A 17742-nucleotide genomic window follows, 5' to 3' on the forward strand; every position below is an offset into this window, starting at 1 on the left:
TAACTTTCAGAGCTGCCAAGGAAAGATCACCACCACCACTAGCTGCCCTTGAGGGCGCCAATGATTCTGGTCAATCCCGCCATGTACAAGTGTGGTCTAACTGGTCAGTACCAGTTAGACCAGAAAGTACTTTTCTAGAACAAGGAGAAAAGTACTTTAGAAAAGTACTTTATGAATATTATTTTCTGATCCAGAAATCTCTCTGGGAGTCATCTTTCACTCTTTCAGAAAACAATGGACACTGAGGTTTGCTGCTCAAAAGGAAGTACTAGACCTATTGATTTAACACTGATGCCTACAAAAATAGTTTCAACAGCTTTTAAACAAGGTAGATCAATCACCGCTTGTTCCTCCTCAACTAGGTCAAGGCTCTTCCTATAAGAGCAGGTGGCTGTTCATTCCCTCACAAGTCAGCTCTTTCCATATTCGGCCAGCTAGCTCCAAGAGCGGTCATTAAATTGAATAAACATCGATCCTTTCCACAACTGTGTTCTTTAGACCTGGTTCTGTCCTCTAGGTCTACACAGATGAAATCTGACCCCTGGCAGCTATCCTGTTTTCCCCTTAATTTTCCCCCAATCCCTTCTCTACTCAGGAAGCAAAGAGGCCAGATCCTTGATTCTTGCTTGAAGACACGTAGAGGGGAACAATAAAAGTAGTTAAACAATCACAGAAGAAACTAGAAAGAGTGTCTTAAGAAGAGAAGTTCCTTGTCCTAGAAAAGTACTTTATGGAATATTATTGCAGAGGATGGTTACTTCCATGTTCCCATCTCCACGGAGAACAAAAAGAAGAAATGGTGGGCTTAAGGCAGTGTTTCTAATCTGTGGACGTCAAGAGACAAATCAAAGCCCACCATTTCTTCTAGAAGGGGATCTAGTACTTGACCACAGAACTCTTTTGTTCATGGAGCAATTTATGGATACTAGTATTGTGTGAAACACATTTTAGGAAATTATGGTTTCAGATATGCTGCAGAAACTTAAACTAGACTTTTGAAATAACTTCCTGATTGATTATGGTCAGATCCTGGGACTGGTGGCCAAGGAACACTGAAGTTTCCTTCCTTGGAGGGTTGGTAGACTCTTCCTCTCTCCCCTTCTCTCTCCCTTTAATATCAGCATTAGACATCCATCTGCCTGGGAGCCTTGGGGTGTAGGTCGGTGACACAGGGAATCTGGGAGTCTAGATCCTTCCCATCCCCAGAATCTATTTTTATGGATCTCAATCATGGTAGTGTTCCACGGAAGGTACAGCCTAGCTAGGACTGAGGGTTTTGGCTAAGAGGAGAGGGGGCTAGAGATGGGAAAAGTTGATGCAATTATTTTTGGCAGGAGTTGGAACCAAAGCAGCAGGAGAGAGTAAGTTTTAAGACTCTCTGGCAAAGTAACTTCCTAATCTGTCACTGGGTATGTGTAAAAAAGTGATTAGTGGGTCTCTATATTTATCATGATTACTCACAAATATGTAATTTACATAATATATACAGCACATTAAGTACTATGTCACCTTATATAATGTCCATATGTATAATGTATATGCATGTTATGTAACGCCAGTCTGGAGGTTCTTCCAGATTCTGCCAAGTATTTCCTAATTTATTTGGCAATTTTAACATATCTTTTCCATCTGTGGAAAGAACTCTCTTGAGAGGAGCTGGTCTCTGACCTGAAATATAATCATTCTACTAAGTCTGTCTCCATTCTCAACTCACTGGAGGAAACCTACAAAGACCAAGTCATAATGAGATGCAACGCCTAGCCCATTAGTCCAGGGACAACATAATGTATTGAAGACTTCCTGTTTCATTCTTTTTACTGCTAGAGGGGTAGAACTGTGGGGGCAGGTGAGAACATGTCTGGGGCATGGCCAGAATCAGAATGGGATGAGGAATAAGGGAGGATTCTCCCCTGACTGCCTAACTTTGAGAAGTCACTAAATTATAGTAAGCCTTGTTTTCCTCATTATTTAGATGGGGCTAATAATATCTTCTCTGTCAACGTCAGGGGTTGCTGTGAGGAGCATTATGATGAGGTACTCCACCGTGAGAAACCACAGTCCCAGTAGTTAAGGGATGAGTTGCAAAGTCAGATTAAACAACACCACCAGACTTACTGAGGTTACAAAATTGAAAGTACAATTCCACCGATGTTTGCTATACTTTGTGGCTTTAAGGAGGACATGGGACATGTCTCTCAAGCAACACTGCCAGTCCTGTGCACCACAGTGGGCAGGCAGGGGCCAGTCTCTGACTTGTGAGTCTCTAAGAATCACTTTCACCTGTTGATAGTACCATGTCTCAACAGCCTCAATCTTGGGGGGTTGAGGCTGAAACACATGCAAGAATTTCTGCAAATGTCTTAGAATCAGTGACCCCCAAATTGAACCTGCCTTCATTTCAGAATCAAGTGGCTTCCAAGATAGTACCTGTTGTCATTCTGAGCTTGTTAGTCCCATCCCCAAGGAGCCCATCATTCAGGACATTCTTCAGGTGGCCTGCTTTCCCCCTGCCCAGTGTTCTGAACTGTTAGGTTGAACAGGATGGCTCTAGATCTCTGTCTTAGACGGTCCTAGATGACTGCTTCTTTCAGAGTTAGGATCAGTTTGTACACACAATCTTAATTTTCCCTTCCTTGTGCAAAGTTCCCGACCCAGTGTTAGGAGATTAGAGGGAGCTCAGTGGAGTGACGTCGAGTGGGTCCAGGTTTCCTTTTCAGAAATCTCAGAGGTGATGGAGGCTGAAGGACCAAAGGTGCCGAGGTGAATGTTTCTTTCTACCAACAAAGCTCTCCACAGACTTGCCCTCGGGGAAGGCGGTGATGCTGTTGCCAGCTGAATGAAGCCCAGTGAACTCTGCTGAGGCCCCTCTGGGCACTGGCTGGCAGCTCCTTGCTGAGGTGCCTCTGTCCTCCTTGTGCCTCTCCACTGAGGTCATCCGGGCAGCCAGAGGTGTTTCTAGGTTAAGAGACTATGACGACCATGATGAGATGACATGTGGAGAGTTTAATTTGAAGATCTGTCCACTGCCTTCAACCCTGGACCAACTTCTCACCAGGGCAGACCAGAGAGAGTCTCTGGGAAGTATTGGGAGGCCTCATTCTCTCATGTGGGCTTGTCCCGTCCACACATGTGCCACACGTTCATTCCTCCCTGGCAACCTGGATCCAAATGGAATCGTTTCTCAGTGACCAGAAATGACCCTTTTCCAAGATGTGTAGGTTCTTTTCTCTATTACATATCTTCTTAGTGGTACCTAGTCCCAAACCACATTAGCCAAGATACCATGGACAAGTCTCTTAACTTTTCCGAGACTCAGTTTCCTTATCTGACAAATGGGAGAGTAAATCCTGCCCAGCATAGCTTTCATGTTGTTTTGAGGATATAGAATAGAAATTCTCAGTCTCTTTATGATAAGGAGATACTTTAATTTCCCTTAAATCTCATGATCACCACGGGGCAATGTGCCTTGACAATGAAATGGCAGAAACAGGGAGTCAGAGCCTTCTTTTTCTTTCCCACTTTCTGTTCTTGTACTGCATATTTTTTTCAATCCAGAAAAATCCACCAGTAAATAAATATTTGTATATATAAATATATATATGCTACATATATGTACACACACCTAAGACCTTCAGTAGGGCCTCCAGGTCGTGCTCGGGGAGTGGTCGTTGCAGAGGCAGGAGGGAACTGCCTGACGCCTTGTCTCCTGGTCTCAGCAAAAGGCCCTTCCCTCCCATCTTCTTTGCCTTCAGGAATAGTCTGCCACCAGGGCTTGGAACTCAAACAGGAAACACGCTGTGGCTTGAAAAAGAAAGAAGCTGGGGGTGGTTTTTTTTTTTTTTTTTCTTCCCTTTTTACACAATATTATGACACCAATTTGAAAAATAAATCTCAGTTTCTCTGCTTTCCCTCCCAGGTGTTCACAGAACTAAGAAAATAAATACCACATCTAAGGTGTGCTATGTAGGCAGCTCTGGGGGCTCTTGGAGCCGGCTCTAAACAAACACACAGCCACCAGAAGGCTTCAGGAAAATCACCAGTGCCCACTGAGAGTGCGCAGAACCAAGAAGGGAAACACAGCTTTCCACAGCATTTCTGCCTCCTCAGCAAGTTCCGGGAGAAGCTGTCACTCGAAGGACAACCGAGAAACCAGCGTGCGTATGCTGAGTCCTGCCAAGGGCTGCGATCTGAGAGTCGGAGGTGTTTTTGTCTCCTCACAGAGGGACCTTTGTGAGCGTCCCCTGGAACGCAGGCTCTTTCCCTTGGCCACATCCGATCTCCCGTTAGACAGGAAACCTGCAGCTTGCTCCTTGCGAGCGGCGAAGAAACTTGCAGGGCTGGTGGAAAGAAAGGGGGGGTTTCTCCTTCAGTCTCAGAAAGTCCCGCTCAAGGTCTTCTGGGAAAGTGGAGGTTGCTGCATGAGCCAGCTGCACCCTGGAGGGCCCTAAGTCCATTCACAATGTCCTGCTGGCACTGGTTCTGTTGGAGTGTGTCCATGGTTGAAATAGAATGGATGTCAGGGTGAAGCCTTCTTCCTGAAGGGTGGCTTGGCTTCCACTGGTTGGAGAAGAGTGTGTGTGTGTGTGTGTGTGTGTGTGTGTGTGTGTGTGTGTGGTGTGTATGTGTGTGTGTGTGCTTCAGTTTCTTGTCTTCTCTCTTGGTTGAACTGGCATTGGGCATAGTGTCTAGTCTTTTGAACGGCTCTTCCTCCTCAGAGAAAAGAAGCTGCTCTTCTGGGGGGGCCCCATCATCATAGGCGCTTGGTTCTTGTGAGTAATTTTAATCTAAAAGCAAAGAGGCAGAAATGAATTAGTGGCCTGCAAATCCTGGGAGCCTATGGGAGAGTGAGCTGCAGAGAGAGGAAGGGAGGCCAGCTTCGGGCTGGAAGGAGCCCCGTGCAGAAGGACGACTGTCCTTGAACAGCTTCAAAATTGGCAACTGGACCCTGACTGGGCCTGGCGTTTGGCACTGCTGGAAGCAAGGGGCGGAAACGCTGGGGAGAGACAGGTGTGAGCTTCCCACGTGGCGATCAGCTCACACCTGTCTCATGTTCTTGCTATTCATAGTCCCTCAGAATGTCACAGCCGGAGGAGACCTCAGGGACCATCTCATTCAACCCCTCTGCAGGATAGATAAAGGAATGGAGATCTCAAGGCTCTCTTGAGCCTTGGATTAGCCTAAGGTCACACAGAGAGGGCCGGAACAGCTAGAGCCTAGTTCTTTGGATTCCCCGCCTCCACTGCTCCTGGCCATTCCTGCCCGGGCAGTGCAGAGATGTCAACCAGTAACTCCAAACTGACCTAGGGGCTTCAGTCTGACCTCTGATCCAAGCGCTACTCAGGTGGAAAGTTTCCAAGGGAGTCTCTTAGGCCTTTCCTCTTTTCTTAGTCTTCTAGGGGAGACCCAAGTTTCTTTTAAAAGCTTTTATTTTTGTTTGAATTTTAGGTTTAATGAGTGCCTTCTCCTGCAAACTTTAAGTCAATTGGAAGTAAAAGACACTGGTGAATTCTCAATTTTTGGTCTTTCTTCCCAACCCTACCCTCAGGGTATGGCTTCAAAATGCTTACTCCCTATTTGAATGTGGCCTGGTGACACTGATGCGTTGATAACTTGCATTGTCAGTCCAGCAACATTTATCAAGTAGGAAGATGATGTGGGAACAAGAGGCACTTAGGATTCAAAGACCTGGGTTTGGGTCCTAGGACTCTCCCTTCTTTGCTGTGAACCTTTGGACAAATCATTTAGCCTTCAGAAGCAGTGCTTGCGGAACCGTAAAATGAGGATAGTAGCATTTATTCTATTTTTCTCACAAAGTTGTTGTGAAGATCAAATGACAATCTGTCAATAAAAGCCCAATGTAAACTGTAAAATGGAATGCACCATAAAATGGAATGCACCAGTTAAATAATTTATCTCACACTGGAGGAGAAGAAAGATGCTTGTCAAAAGAAACACAATCTATGAACCTGTTCTCATGAGTTTTACCACCTACTGAAATGACAGTGTGACCCTAGAGAACAACAGAAGAACTCTTGAGGAGAGAGACCCATTAACAAGCTTAAATGTAGGATAAGCCAAGTGGTGTCAAAAAGAAGTTAGGTAAGGAATGAGAAGAACCTGAATGGAGCAATTGAGGAAGAATTTTAAGATCTGAAAGGAAGGGAAGAAAATATGTTGGTGAAAGAGAAAGGGAAGGCACTAGGTTGAGGAGCTACATACCAGCTGGTTGAGTGTGGACCAAAGGATGAGAAATGAGGTCAGGGATACAGGTGGGCCAGTTGGTATCGGGCTTTAAAGGGAAGGAGGCAGCAGAGGTTGGGCTTAATATGAGGTAGTGGGGAACCATGATAACTTTTTAAGCTGGAGGATAACATGAAGAAAAGAGTTTGAAGGGAATTATTCAATAGCTGTTGTCAAGATGAGCTGGAGCTGGGAAGAGTCTGGCTAAGAGGGTTCTACTGCAAGCCAGGTTTAAATTTATAAGGCCCCAGGATATAGAAAGAAAAAGATGGGGCCAAAAGTCATGGTGGGGAATGAACATAACCTGGGGGAAGGAAGCTGAAAACGACTGTTAGGTTGGTTTCCATCAGCCTGGAAATCTAGGAGGGGAGTAAGTCTCTCTGTTTTGTGGTAGTCACCAGGGGAGCACACCGACGACACAAGTACCGTTTTGTGTTATGTGCCTTATTATGGGCATTGCCTTTATCTCAGAATTCAGGGAAGTGAGGCACTTATCTGTGGTGTGCAATTTAGCCCCATCTGATGGTAGTGATTTGTGGCACATTGCCTGTGGTAAGCCTTGTCCCACTCCGGAGCACAGGAGCCCCGAGGGGAAGAAGACATTTATCTTATTCACCTTGGTATTCCCTGAGCCAGCGCAGAGCCTGTACCTGCTATGGAAGTACTGACTAGTTAGCACAGCCAAGAAGAATGGGGGAATGTTCTGGCAGTGGAGCGGGCCGTGCTTGGGACAGAGAGTGGCAGCTGTGGCACCGCTTACATTTCCCACTGATGGAGCCCATTTTTTTAGACCGTGGAAGATCCTTGCTTCTCCTTTTTCTCCCTCTAGCTGACCAGTTTATTTGCTTGTTAGCACCTCCAGGGCAAAGGGGAGGAGGTGAAACTCAAATCCCTTTCATTTGGGTTTTCAGCAGTTTTGACAAAGGTTTTGATGGGGCAGGAGTTTGGAGATGCTGGGTAACGTGAGGTTTTGATGTGGTTTGTGGATTCTACTTCTACAGATAACTGGGAGTTCACTGTATGTACATACACTGGGGGCAAGAAGTATGAGATCATGTCCTCATCTCGAGTCAAAGAAATGTCAGTATCTTACCCCCTCATCCCCAAATTAGGAGGGGCTAGTGGGTTAAATAGGTAAGATCCCATTTTAGGAGGTAGTTGGACGTGGTTAAATCTGCCTTTTCAACCCCTGATGGAAAGAGAGCGTCCCACATTTCTGTAGTTAGAACCCAAACTTTGCTGGTCAGGCAATTAACTTAAGTCTGTATGATTGTCTTAAAAACCCTTCATCACATTTATAACATCTGGCAAGCACTAGGGACAGCAGCCCCATGCTCTTAGTTTTCTGTTTTATTACAGAGAAAATTTGTTAACAGTTAAACATGTCACATTTTCCTTAGAAAGTCCTTGCTCATAGTGTAATAATAGTCACCCATTTTCCCCTTCCCTAGGTAAGTAACATTTAATTCTTTAATGGAATTGGAGATTTTTTGGGTTTTTTTTGGAGTATACTTTGAGGTGAGAGGTTACTATACAGTTATCCCTTGGTATCCATAGGGAATTGGTTCCAGGATCCCTGGTGATACCAAAATCCATGGATGCTGGTTCTATACAAGTCTCTTGTGTAAGATGGTATAGTATTTGCATATAACCTATGCACATCCCGTATACTTTAATCATTTCTAGATTACTTATAATACCTAATGCAGCGTAAACGCTATGTAAATAGTTGTAAGTATAATGTAAATGCTATGTAAATAGTTGCCAGCACACAGCAAATTCTAGTTTTGCTTTTTGGAACTTTCTGGAATTTTTTTTCCTGAATATTTTCTATTCAAGGTTGGTTGAACCCAAGGATGCGAAGCCCATGGATGTGGAGGGCCGACTGTATAATGGCACTTTCCCAAACAGGCAATTTCTTGGATACCATATGTTAAACAGTCCATTACTTTCAAATTAGTTTATGATCTTTCTTCTCTCCTTCATTAGTTTTTATGTATACTAGGGTTTCTTAGGGCTCTCTTCTGTACTATTATCTATCCAATATTGCGTCAATTGCTGTGGCTTTATAACTATTTTAATATCTTGTGGGAAGTCCTTCTTCACAGCTCTTTTATAAAATGCCTTAGCTATTGCATTGTTTTGTCAAGTAAAAAAAACTGCATTAGAATTTTTTCTGGGGGTCCCTATTTAGAAACATAGGATGTTTCTAAATTCAAATCTTTTAAAAAATATTACTTAAGCCTTGAAATCTTCTTCATCTATTTTTCACAATTCAGTTTGGTATTTTGTTTTTGTCTGTTGCCATTATAATACTTAAACTTTTTTCTATTATATTCCTCTGATTGGTTATTGCTGGTATGTACAAAAGCTATTAACTTTTGTCTATCTTTCTGTACAGCTTCATTGAAATAATTTAACCTATGAGGTTTTCAGTTGATTTTATTAGCTTTCTATATACATAACTATATTATCTGCAAATAATGACAGTTTTGATTCTTTTCCAAATAGTTATATTTCTTTTCTGCTTCATGTGTTTTGCATTGGTTAGAACTTCCAAATAACATTAGCACACATGTCTTACCCATGATTTTAATGAGAATTCCGCTAGTGTGTTACATAAAATATTATTCATTGGTTTAAGATAGATATTTTTCGGGACTTCCCTGGTGGTCTGGTGGTTGGGACTCCATGCTTCCACTGCAGGGGGCACGGTTTTGATCCTTGGTCAGGGAACTGAGATCCTGCATGCTGCGTAGCACGGCCAAAAAAAAAGGAGATTTTTTTCCTGTTTTGTTCTTTTGAGGAAGTGCCCTTCTGGTCTGAGTTTTCATCTTTAAAACTCAGAAATGTTGAATGTAATTGAATATTTTGGGGTCATCTATTCATATTATCATGTGATTTTTCTATCCAAACTTATATAAGAAGACATCCTTGCATTCCTTTGATATATCCTTCTTGAGGAGTGAATGATTCTTTTAATATATTGTTCAATTCTATCTGCCAATACTTTAACTATAATTTTTGTATCATGTTCATATTTGAGATTGGTCTGTAGTTTTCTATTTTTAAGCATAGTTTTTGTTAGGTTTTTGTAGCTGTCTTAATTTTATCAAATGGATTGGGTAGCTTTCTACCTTTGTTCTATGGAACAGTTTACATAAATATTTATTCCCTAATAATATGGAAGAACTCACCAGTAAGATCATCTGTTTTAAGATCATTGTGGATGTAATTCTTTGAAAACATTTTTCATTTCATTAAGGTTGCCTAGAATTTTTATAAGATGTTCAAGTTTATTAGAATCAAGATAAAACTATATATATGTCATATAATATCTTATTAAATAAAACCATTACCATATTTATATTTATATTACATACGTATTAAATATTTTAATATCTCTAATCTCTGTTTTTCTTTTTCTCTTTTTAAAATTAGGTTTTCAAACATTTGACATGTTTAAAGAACTAGTTCTAGATTTTCCTGTTTTTTAATTGTTTAATTTCTAATTTTATCTTTATTTTCTTCCTTCTGCTTCTCCTAAGTTTGTTTTATTATTCTTTTAATTTGGGGATTATTCATTACATTTTTTTCCTTTTCAAATGATGGAAGTATATGAGACTCTGAATTTACTTCCAAATACAGTTTAGGCTATATTCTATAAGGTTTGAATGCGAGCCTTCTCATTTTTATTATTTTTTAAATAGTCAATAATGTTAGCTTTGATCGCCTCTTAAATCTATTAGTCTTTAGGAGAATTTAAAAATCTCTGAGTGACTGGATTTTATTTATTCATTTAATCTTCTATTATTAATTTCTAGTTTTATTGCTTTGTGGTCACATAAAACAACCTTTATAATTTCTGCTTCTGGATTTTATATATATGTTTTCTTTGTGAACTAGTTTATGATCTATTTTAGTAAATATCCTATGAATCCTTGAAGAAATGAGATATTTAATTATTTAAGGCATAGTTATTTCATCCAAGTTTAATTTTTAAATTGAGGTATAATTGACATATGACATTATATTAGTTTCAGGTGTACAACTTAATGATTTGATATTTGTATATATTGTGAAATGATCACCACAATAAGTCTAGTTAACATCTGTTACCATAGTTACAAAATGTTTTCTTGTGATGGGAACTTTTAAGAGTTACTCACTTAGCAGCTTTCAAATATACAATACAGTGTTATTAACTATAGTCACTCTGCTGTATATCACATCCCAGGACTTAACTTATTTTATAATTGGAAGTTTGTACCTTTTTACCCCCTTCACCCATCTCACCCACCCTGCTCCCCCTACCCCCACCTCTGACAACCACCAATCTGTTCTCCGTACCTATGAGCTTGTTTTTTTAAAATCCAAGTTTTATGTCATTTACTTTTTTTACAGCTTGACCTCAAAGACAGAAACAAATATTTTAAAGCCTCTCAATACCTGTCTTTCTGTCAATTTTTTATATATGTATTTTTCTCAGAATATACATCTATACTGATTTTCACAGTATATATTTTGATTCTGTTATTAAACAACTAAAATTTTATGACCATTATATCTCAAAATTGAGAGTACTTTTTATTAAATAAAAAGTGACATTTTTATTCCACTTTATGCTTTTGGCATTGTTAGAAGGTTAGTTTGCCCCAAATTATCACTTCTTACTTTTAATTTCTCTATGTTTGTTAAGGATAAGATAAAAAGATATATATACATGTCTTTCTGTTTTAGATGTATCTCTTTATAAGAAGTATATCATTGGATTTTAATTTTTAACCCAATATGAGAGTCTTACACTTTTAATAGGGAACTTTAGCACATTTATATTTTTTTGTCATTATTGATATATTTAGCCTTAACCTCTTTTATCTTAATCAAAAAAATTTTAAATGTTTGCTTGTTATTCACTTTCTGTCTTGTGCTACACTGACAGGGTTCATTAACTTTAAATTCTCCCAGATTCGAAAGGTGTGTGCCCTGTTTTTAGTGTCACTAGTAATTATCTAGTTATTAAAGTTTTCTTCAGATTTACATCGTGTAATTATCAAAGTGAAGAGAGACAGTGAAAAATTTAACATTTTTACTATTCTTTCAACAATGTCTCCCACATGCTTTCAGCCTTGGTGAACATAACTTTAGGTTTGGGGTCCAAGTTATGAATGTTTATATTATATATCGTCTCTTTCAAAGAATGATTTTTGCCATTTGCATTCAGTTGCATAACCATATTTAACAGTTTTTTTTTTTACTTTATTCTAATTTAACTGGTTTTAATTTTTACCAAAAGTTCTTTTGTTGCTGTGCTGTCCCATCATTAAGCCTTCAATTCGGAATCACTTCATAGTATGTACCTTCAGGAAAATGATTCAAAAAGGGTGCTTTTGTTTTAACTCTTTCAAGTGTAAGAATGACTTTCTGTTACCTTCTGCTGTGGACTGAATTGTGTTCCCACCTCCATGCCCCAAAATTCATATGTTGAAGCCCTAACCTTCAATGTGAGGGCATTTGGAGATATGGCCTTTAAGGAGGTAATTAAGGTTAAATGGAGTCATAAGGGTGGGGGCCCGAATCCAATAGGACCGGTGTCCATATAATAGGAAGAGACATCAGGAGTGAATGCACACAGTGAAAAGGCCATGTGAGGACAAGGTGAGAAGGCCATTGTCTGCAAGTCAGGAAGAAAGGCCTCACCAGAAAGCAACCCTGCCGACACCTTCATCTTGGACTTCCAGCCTCCAGAACTATGAAAGACTATGTTATTTAAGCCACCCAGTCTGTGGTATTTTGTTAGGGCAGCCTGAGCTGACTAACATACCTTCCACAGACTGAACACCATAAAAATCATTGGGTCACAGTTTTTTTTTCATAGTGAGTTGTAATCTCTAAAAGGTGGCATGGAGAGAGAGTGAGGATAGGAGGAGTATCTGGCTATTTTAAAACCAGTGCTTGGATCTGGAGGAAAGCAGTCCAGTTTCCAGATACTACTGAGCTAGGTGGCCGAGGGTTTGCTTTCTTCCAGCTTTTTTTTTTTTCTTTCTTTTAGGAGACAGGAGGAGCTTGGATAGATGTTTCTTAATTCAGCTCCATCAAAATTATAAGTAGTACAAATTCCCTCCATCCTTCCCAACTCTAACAAGGTGGTAAAATATTAGGTTTTGCTGTAGTGTGTTCTCATCCTTTTCTTAGACTTCATAGAAACCAAAAGATTGAGGTAAGATTTTGCAGAAAAACTTCTACTTTTGATAATCTTTATAAAAGATGACATTTCTAAAGTCTCTGTCTCTAGGGACTAATTTTACAATTTGTAGAAGTTACATGGAACAAAGAATTATAGAAATAAACCTACAATTCAAACCTAGTAACTGTCTTATGAAAACCTCTTTTCTAGAAGACAACTTGATGTTCTGAAGGGCTCCAAATAGCAGGTTATCGAGGTATCTGAATACTCCACTAGAGTGAGGAAGCTCAGAAACACAACTTCTGTCTTGAGATTTGCATCCTTACGATAGTATTGAGGATGTTACTAATGTAGTATCCCAGTGAGCATCCTGGGCCCTGAACACCAGGACAGTGGTTTCTCTTTGCCATGGAGTTTCTAGCTGGGTTTCTGAGAACAAACTGCCAACAAAGGTATGGTAAGTCAGGGACTGGGGTTGTTCCCTTGAATTTTGTTTGTTCAATCCTTTATTCATTGTTAAACAAATATTAATATTATTGTGCAACTATTACAAACAAACCAGGCACAGTGCTAGGTGCTGGGTAATATGGGTCACAGAAATGCCATAAACAAAATAGATAACCCGTGTGGTTACCTTTTCAGGGGAGCTTTCAGGTGGGTCCTCGGGGCTGCAGGTGCACCTGGGGTGCAGCGTGTCTGTGCACTGTGCGAATTCTCCCCCAGGAGCCCCGGTGGTCACAGCAACTAGGTGGAAGTTTGGCGGTAAGTGTGCAAATTTGGCTGCCATATAAAGAAGCACTTTCTAGTGATTAGGCTTGTTCATCCGTGGAACAGTCTTCTTTTTGGGGTGGTGAGTTCCTTGCCACTGAGTGATTCAAGCTGAGGCTCTCAAGGATACTGTAGATGAAGCCTCAGAATTCACCATCTAGAACCATAAGCTCTTTGAAGACGGGTCTATGTCTCCTTTGGTTTTGGAACTGGTGTCTCCCAGTGTCTGGCACATAGCACGTATTCAATAAAAGCTTGGCAGGTAAATGAATGGATGGATGAGTAAAGTGGAAGAGAAGCTGCACTAGATGATCTCCCAAAGCTCCTGTAACTCTGAGATTCAGAGTTTCATATTAAGTCAGTGCCCCAAAGGGGCCCAAAATAAAGCTTCTCACCCTCATCTCAAAGGTTGGCAAAACTTACCGTGCAAGGTGGCTGCATCCAGGGCTCTCCGTCCACTTGCATTGGCAGCAGCTTGTTCGTCCTGGAGCCCCGAGAACAGAGAGCACAGTGAGCTTCTTGGAGTCTGAGGATGAGGGTTGCCCCCACCAGGGAAATAGAAGTGGGAAGACCTGACCTGCCCACCTAGGAGTGGTTCTGAAGACTCTCCTGGGGGGGGGTGGGGCTTGCTGAAAACAGATTTCTGAGCCCACGTCAGGGGTCCTGACTTGACAGGTGTGGGCCAGGCCCAGGCGTCTGTGTTTTAATAAGCACTATGGATGATTCTGTTGCTTTGACCCCCAGACCCTACTTTGAGAAACGTGGCCCTGGGTGAGCAGTGAAGTCCACAGGAGTCTGGGAAACAGCGGCCAACAAGTATGGCAGCACCACAGCTGAGTGGACCCTTAGTCAAATGATCAGCCAGAGGGCCTGTCCATGGTGCCAAAACGCCACTGTGAAATGGAAAAGGTTATGAAATGGGGAAAGGTCTGGTTTCAATGTTGAGTGAGCAGTTGCATCATGTCAGTGAGGTAACGTCTCCCACTTAAACGAGGTACAGCTCAGGTCTGAGTGTGTCTTGCCTTGCCCCCCAGTCCTAAAGCATCCCCTCTTTTATCTCCTGAACAACATTAGATGCTGCGGTTGCATGGACTGTGGACCTGGCTTAGCTGGGAAAGGGGGTCATTGGGAATGTGATCCCCATGGGTAGGCAGAGGAGAGAGGAGAAAGCGTTGCTTTCTTGCTTGGGTCAAGGCTTCTTTGGCATATGGATTATTAAAGGAGAGAGATGAGGGAGAAAAGGCAGGTCCTTTCGGAGGCCTCTGGTCTGGGCGAGCAGGGAACAGTTGCCACCCACTGGCCAGAAAGCCCTCACCTGGGTTTGGCATCTGTCCTGTTTCTGAAATTATAAAATGAGGGAGGCAGGCTGCGTTTCTTTTTTTTTTTTTTTTTTTTTTTCAGGCTGTGTTTTGATGTAGATGATTCTCCTACTGACTCTGAGGATATTTAATAACAAGAACCAATAAACCTAATAATAAAACAAATAAGAGGAGACAGTGGCATTTGGGTTTTGGGGAGTGCGGAGAGTATCTGGGGAATGCCCAGGAGGCTAGGGCTTCTGACTCACCTCCTCTATTTCTATCCAGAAACAGAAAATATCCTATCTCTTATACATGTTTTTAAAAAATTCTTCAGAGACCAAATTCTCTGGTCTACATATGTTATGGCTTAGATGTGCTAAGGGACTGGACCTACTCAGTGTTAGAGTCATGGGGAAAGGACAGAGAAGGAACTACAGAGGTTAACCTGGAAAACAGGGGCCCCAGCACAACAACAGCCCAACGAAGAAGAGAAGCAAAGATTTGGGGAATAATTGAAAAGACAGAGGAGACACAGAGAGGGAATGGAGAAAGGGGGTTAGTGGGATAGATCAGGGAACCAGCTCTGAGGACCTTTCTGAAGGATGCAGGGTGGCACCGAGAACAGCGTTTCTCTGAATGTGCTCTGAGGACATTCACCCAAGAGGTTAAGGGATAAAAGGGTTCTGTGTTTAAATAACTTCGGGAAACCCGCATGTGGTGGTCCCCTCCAGGAGATCCCCAAGACACACGAATAGATTTGATCCATAGAAATTAAATGGGAAATGGAAAGGAATAAGGACTCCTGAAATAATCAGGTGGGGAAAAATCTGTGACGAGTTGCATTTATTAAACAGAAGCAACCAAAATCAGAAGATCCCCTCCATTAGACCCCATCTATTCAGGAACCTGCAGTGGCTGACCTGTGTGATTCATACTCCAGAGAACTGTCATCCTCTCAGTCAGTTATGACGGGTTTGCTGAGGTTGATGGTTTAGCTCTACAAAGGTATATGCGATTGCTAACTCTAATAAAAGTATTTCTAAGGCCACTATCCAAGAAAGAGCAGAGTGGAGCACAGAGCCTGGTTTTTGTCAAAGTGTGCCCTCTGGCACGCATTGAACAGTTCAACTTGTAAAGATAAAGAAGGCGAGGAGTTGGATCTCTGGTTCTCTGGACCTCATAATATGACAATCCTATTTAGAGAATCTCACCAATTCATTCTAAGAGAACAGCAAACTGGGTGTGGTGGGACCCTTTAGTTGATGTCCTGGATGGTTGCATTATACCTGGTTGGGGAAGTGGTCTCCAAAGACATTCTTTATAAATGTTATCAAGCTTCTGCCCCACCCCACTCTCTCTGCACTGAAATCTAAAGATGGCTTCCTAGTTGTTATCTGTAAGAATATTCAGGGAGGTGGGGAGACTGGGGGGCTGCTGGGTGATGAGGAAGCATACCTGATGGAGACAGAGGAGCACTGGGCCAGCCTCCTGCCTGCACTCTTCAGGCCAGTGTAGATCTGCCCCATTTCCATGGCTCCCTCTAGCCCCACCACTTCAAGAAGCTGGTCACTGAGGTCTGTAGAGTGAGACAAGCAAAAGCAGTGCATACACATCTCTCTGTTTCCCAGTCTGGTTTGGGCCAGAAGGTCTGGTCCCTAGATGGCCAACCCAGAACTCTCAATATCCCTTCATCTCCTACCAAACAGCATTTTCATCCTCATTCTGAATAGGGAATTTCCCCAGAAGTCAATAAATGTACCTTTTCATAAACAGAAACCTGGTTCTAGTAAAAAAAAGGTTTTGATCCAGAAGGTTAACATGCATCCAATGAATAGGCTGACATATCCAGAAGCCTCTTCAAATGGAGAGTAACATAAAGGATGAACCAGCTATTTCTGAACTACAATCCCCCAGTGCAGCTAAAGACACACTGGTTTGGGATTAGGATAGGAAGGAATGCTGATGAAGGTCATTATCCAGAGCTGGATCAGGTTTCTCTTCCCTGAATGTCTGAATAACATCTTGGCCCTACTGACGATGACTGATGCTTAATTAACTTCAAATTTGGCCTGTGGTAAGCCAGTGGTGAGCCAACCTCCTTGGACATCCTTGGGGAAGTCAGTGACCTCTCTCAGGACACCAGGTGCCTAATCTGAGCCAAGGAAAAGAATATTTCACCTACACCAGATTATTCTGGGTCCACAGCACAAAAAGAGGGATAGAAAATACGAGTCTCAGGCTCAGAGTCACACAGGATCGATGGCTTCCCACAGGGGCAGTTGCTTCTGATTCAGCACCTAGAAGAGGTCCTTTTTTTCAGAGTTCCTGGGGCTTGGATTGTGCCTGTCCAATTTCCGGGGAAAGCAACGGCAGGATTAAGGTTTGATCGTGGGCCCAAAGACTCATTTTTACAACACAACTTTTATTTATTTAAAACAGAAGCAAATAAAAAGACAGATTCTTTAAAAGCTTCCATTCCTTCTTTGTCTACTAAGGCAGGGGAAATTCTCTTATAGGTTGTGGCTAATCACTAACACCCTATTAATATTCACGAACTAGAAAATTGTTCTATGTTAATGTTTCTGCTTATTTGACAGATGGCTTCTGTCTTCTAAGGTGCCTCCTGATACAGTGCGATAGTGTGTATTAAGATTGGCAAGGAGATATTTGGGTTTGCCTTTACTTTTTTTTTTTTTTTTCCACACACACACACTGTATTTTATTTTTACAAGAGATAAATAAACCGACACCAAGCATTGTGTCTTTACTTTTTTGTTTAGAAGACTGTTATCTAAAAAACAGTCTCTTGACGGATATACTTCTTTTTTCTTTTTTAACATCTTTATCGGAGTATAATGGCTTTACAATGGTGTGTTAGTTTCTGCTGTATAACAAAGTGAATCAGCTGTACATAAACATATATTCCCACATCTCCTCCCTCTTGACGGATATACTTCTAATGAAGACAGTTAAACAAACTATTGGGCTGACCACAAATGTGTAAACTTCGCTGAAGTCTAACCTAATGATCACTAATGGACATCAGCTGCCAACAGATACAAAAACTGCATTAGTCTCTCTACACCCATGGTTTTCCCCTCTACACCCGCTGACACTCCCATTCTCCTTCTCTGGTACTCCTTTTTTCACAACTGTGAAAAGATACTGTCTCCTTAAACCCTCCATCTCATTTGGATTTGGAACAAGAAGCCATGAATGGGCAAAGTTTGTTTAGGAGAACACTCC

The 17742-nt window shown here is 41.6% G+C and overlaps 1 protein-coding gene across 1 annotated transcript in view; it reads right to left on the reverse strand.

Annotated features, from left to right (window-relative positions):
- Window positions 1–242: 242 nt before the first annotated feature.
- Window positions 243–17742, reverse strand: part of DGKG (diacylglycerol kinase gamma) — a 164015-nt gene continuing 146515 nt past the window's right edge. Inside the window, exons 22-24 of the mRNA XM_059920727.1 lie at window positions 15952–16072; window positions 13619–13679; window positions 243–4784 (exon numbers count right to left, since the gene is read on the reverse strand). Coding sequence (XP_059776710.1) covers window positions 4686–4784; window positions 13619–13679; window positions 15952–16072 — 281 coding nt within the window. The 3' untranslated portion in view covers window positions 243–4685. The remainder of the gene's footprint in view (window positions 4785–13618; window positions 13680–15951; window positions 16073–17742) is intronic.

This window comes from Balaenoptera ricei, chromosome 4, assembly GCF_028023285.1.
Source record: "Balaenoptera ricei isolate mBalRic1 chromosome 4, mBalRic1.hap2, whole genome shotgun sequence".
NCBI lineage: Eukaryota > Metazoa > Chordata > Mammalia > Artiodactyla > Balaenopteridae > Balaenoptera > Balaenoptera ricei.